The sequence below is a fragment of the Aegilops tauschii genome, chromosome 4, assembly GCF_002575655.3.
Source record: "Aegilops tauschii subsp. strangulata cultivar AL8/78 chromosome 4, Aet v6.0, whole genome shotgun sequence".
Taxonomy (NCBI): Eukaryota; Viridiplantae; Streptophyta; class Magnoliopsida; order Poales; family Poaceae; genus Aegilops; species Aegilops tauschii.
This window is the reverse complement of record NC_053038.3, coordinates 404733375-404737305: the sequence shown is the minus strand read 5'-3', so window position 1 is coordinate 404737305 and position 3931 is coordinate 404733375. Positions and strand designations below refer to the sequence as shown.

At 45.1% G+C, this 3931-nt stretch overlaps 1 protein-coding gene across 1 annotated transcript; it reads right to left on the bottom strand.

Moving 5' to 3' along the window:
* Nucleotides 1-238: 238 nt before the first annotated feature.
* Nucleotides 239-2937, bottom strand: LOC141021920 (uncharacterized). Its single transcript, XM_073497774.1, has one exon. It carries the CDS (start codon nt 2935-2937, stop codon nt 418-420), a length of 2520 nt encoding a protein of 839 aa, XP_073353875.1. The 3' UTR covers nt 239-417.
* Nucleotides 2938-3931: the final 994 nt, after the last annotated feature.

Genomic DNA, 3931 nt, shown 5'->3' with positions numbered 1-3931 from the left:
ACCGTGTGGACGATCTCATCACCTTTTCTTAAACTAAAATTTGATGGGTTGAAAATTGGGTATAGGCCACCACTTGGTGTCAATGATGGTGTGAGGCTATCGGTTAACCCGTTGGCGATGGTCTAGGATTGTATGTGATGTAGTGTTGGGAATCGTTGCATGGAAAACAAAAAAAATTATACGCGCACGCAATGATCTATCCATGAAGCAGTGGCGGCGCCAGGAAATGAAGGTTGGGTATTCATCCAAAATTTGTTTTTGCTCGAAATGTAGTATATGAACCAAACAACACAACAATAGCAATATATGAACAAAACAACACTAGCATACCGGCAATAGCAATATTTCAATGTATCAGACCGTAACGACATGAATACATAAGTACCTTTTGATTGATATAAAGTGATGATATCCTTCTTACAATATAACTTTGCGGTCTCCTTTTTGGAACAGATTGACGACATCTTCATCCTTCACTTGATTGAAAAATTCTCTCTCAACGAATGTAACCAAACAATTGTTCAAATAATCATCACCCATTTTGTTCCTTAGCTTATTCTTCACATAGCTCATTGAAGAGAATACCCTTTCAACACTAGCAGTAGCTACTGGCAGAATCAATACCAACTTAAGAAGCTTGTAAACAATATGATATTGTTCATGCTTGCTTGTCTCAACAAGCATAACTGAAAGCTGACACAGATTTTTCAGGTTTTGAAACCTTTCATCTCTACGCACATTAGTAACATACATGTTTAGTTGCCATGGAAGTCTTTCCAGTTCATCCCTTGTAAAATCAGAAGCATAAAACTTTGTAGCAAGCCTAACTAATTTCTCTTGGTCATAAGCAGCAAATAGATGAAGTGGACAAAATGCTGCCATGCAAGAAAGTAGCTCCGTGTTTACCTCATCAAATCTGCCATTCAGCTCACTGATTTGCCTATCAATGACACCCACAAACATATCAACCTTGAAGCGGTGGTAATTGGTCGGACCATTACATAAACCCCTTCTAGGCCGGCCAACGGGAAAGTAAGGACCCTCCGTATCAACAACTTTGATCTTATGCTTCGTACAAAAAGATGTGACCTTTGTGAGAAAATCATACCATCCAGCATCGGTCCTCAAAGCCTCCAAGTAATACTTTGTGTCAGCAACAAGCTCAATAGCATGAACAATATCTTCGTGTTGCTTTTGCAAAGCTCTACACAACTCATCTGTGTATCCAAATATTTCTTGCATCAAGTGTGCCATGAAAACAAACTCAAATGATCGAAATATTGTCTCTATGGATAGAGCCGCTTGTGCCTCCGCACCATGGTACTCGTCTCCAATCTTGCGAAGGACTCGTCGTAGTGCACCATACATAGAGATGACATGGTTCACAGTTTTGAAGTGAGAGCCCCAACGTGTATCACATGGCCTTCCCAAACCCATTTCCTGATTCAGCCCACTCCCTGTTTCTACTTCTTCCAATTCCAATGCATCAATGAGTTCTTCAGCCTGAGCTATCCGAAGCATTCTCATATTTTTACAAGACATGCCAAGAGCATTTAACAAGTGTGCAAGTTGTTGAAAGAACCAAGTACAATCACCACTCTCCTTAGCAACGGCAACCAGAGTTAACTGTAGTTGATGGGCAAAACAATGAACATAGTAGGCAGAAGGGGACTCATCCATAATCAGTTTCTTCAAGCCATTAACATTACCTCTCATATTACTAGCTCCATCATATCCTCGCCCACGAACCATTGCAAAGGTCAAATTGTATTCCATAAGCATTTTCTGAATTGCAGCTTTTAGTGTCAAAGAGGTAGTATCTTCAACATGAGCAAGACCAAGAAATCTTACAACCGCCCTTCCTTTCTTATCAACATAACGCAAGCAAACAGCCAACTGTTCATTCTGATACACATCACTAGACTCATCTGCAGGTATTGCAAAATGACCACCATCAAGTTCTTCAATGACTAGTTTTGTAGTCTCTTGTGCACAACATTTTATCACCTCTTGTTGTATATCATGGTGAGTCATCTTGCAGTTCCGTGGAGCATTCTTGAGAACAACCCTGTCAACCTCTTCAAAATTACCTACTATCCAATTTAGAAGCTCAAGGAAATTTCCTTTATTTAGTGAGTCTTCACTTTCATCATGTCCTCTAAATGCCAAGCCTTGGCGCAACAGAAATATCACACACTTGAGTGTCCATGTCAAACGCTGTTTATACAAAGCCTTGTATTGTGAAGTGTTTGAAGCAATAGACTCCTGAATTGATGTTTGTGGTGTAGTGAACCTATCATACTTCTCTTGAGCTTCAGCATGAGCACTACTAACCTCACCTTCATGTTTCTTCAATCTCGACTTCATGTTCCAGTTATTAAATCCCTTCTTCACAAAAGCATCTCCACCGGGACATCTTGTTTTATCCTTGAACAAATAGCAAACGAAGCAGAAAGCTCTATGTTTTTCCACACTATCCTCAATCCATGGAAATTCTTTAAACCAATCACGGCAAAAGCGACGCTCTTTTCCACTTTTATTTGTAATGTTGAACTTATAATTCTTTGGTTGACATGACCCCATCTCAATATATCTCCTTCTTACTCTATCTTGGTCATTGACAGCATACACTGAGATGGGAATCCGCTTTCCAGGATCATGTTCGAGTGCCTCCAAATCAACTTGCATCGGTTCATCATCTTCATCAATAAATTCATCATCTTCTACATGAGGTGTTGAGGTTTCTCCTCTACTCTCCGGTTCTTGCCATAACACCAACTGCAAATTGCTCTCCAAATGAACAGGAGAAGTACAAGTACTAGATGCAGCTACGGTCTGATTCGGTGTGGATACTTCATCTATTTTCCTTGCCTTTGAAGCCTTTTCCCACATTGCAAATATGCTACTGCCAACAATTCCACTCCTCTTCATCTTCATCTACGTTTGGCCAAACAAGGGGAACATAAATTTAGATACTTGCATCTGTTAAATAGATCAACTGCCTCCATCTAGTAATTTAAGAAAATCAAGAAATTCCTAAATTGGGGGCGAGGCCGCGAGGGCAGAGGTCGTCGCACCTTTTGTTTCTGTGCCGCGAGGGGCGGGGCGCCGCCGTTAGGGTTGCCCGTCCCTGCTCGACTGCTGCTGCTCCCTCCGAGCCGAACAGGAGGGGCGGACGGGGGGGGGGGGGGGCAGGCGCCGCCGGCGCGGGTGGCGGGGCGCCGCTGCTAGGGTCGCCCGTCCCTGCTCGGCTGCTGCTTCCTCCGAGCCGAAGAGGAGGGGCGGGCATGGGGGTGGGCGCCGCCAGCGAGGGGGGCGGGGCGCCGCCGCTAGTTGACATCTACCTCCGGCGGGCGGCAGCGCTGCGTGCGGGAACGGTGCGAGGAGGGGTCGAGACGTCAAGTGCAGCGTGGTCGAGCGGAGGGCTGGAGGCGTCGGTGCGAACTGGAGCGAACCAGAGATTTCGTGGGCTGCGTTTGCTTTGGGCTGACCGCTGACATGTATATAATTTTTTTCCGTCCAAATCTTGGGTATTCCCGTGCATACACAGGCATACACCTGTCGCCGCCACTGCCATGAAGATGCATAGCAATGAGGGGCAGAGTGTGTCTATGTACCCTCGTAGACCGTAAGCGGAAGCATTTCACAACGCGGTTGATGTAGTCGAACTTCTTCGCGCTTTAACCGATCAAGTACCGAACGCACGACACATCCGTGTTATGCACACGTTCAACTCGGTGACGTCCCTCGCCTTCTTGATCCAGCAAGACGTCGAGGTAGTAGATGAGTTCTGTCAGCACGACGGCGTGGTGACGGTGATGGTGAAGTGATCTCCGCAAGGCTTCGCCTAAGCACTACGAAAATATGATCGGGGGTGTAAGTGGTGGAGGGGGCGGCGCACACGGCTATGCAATAGTCTGGTCTGTGCTAG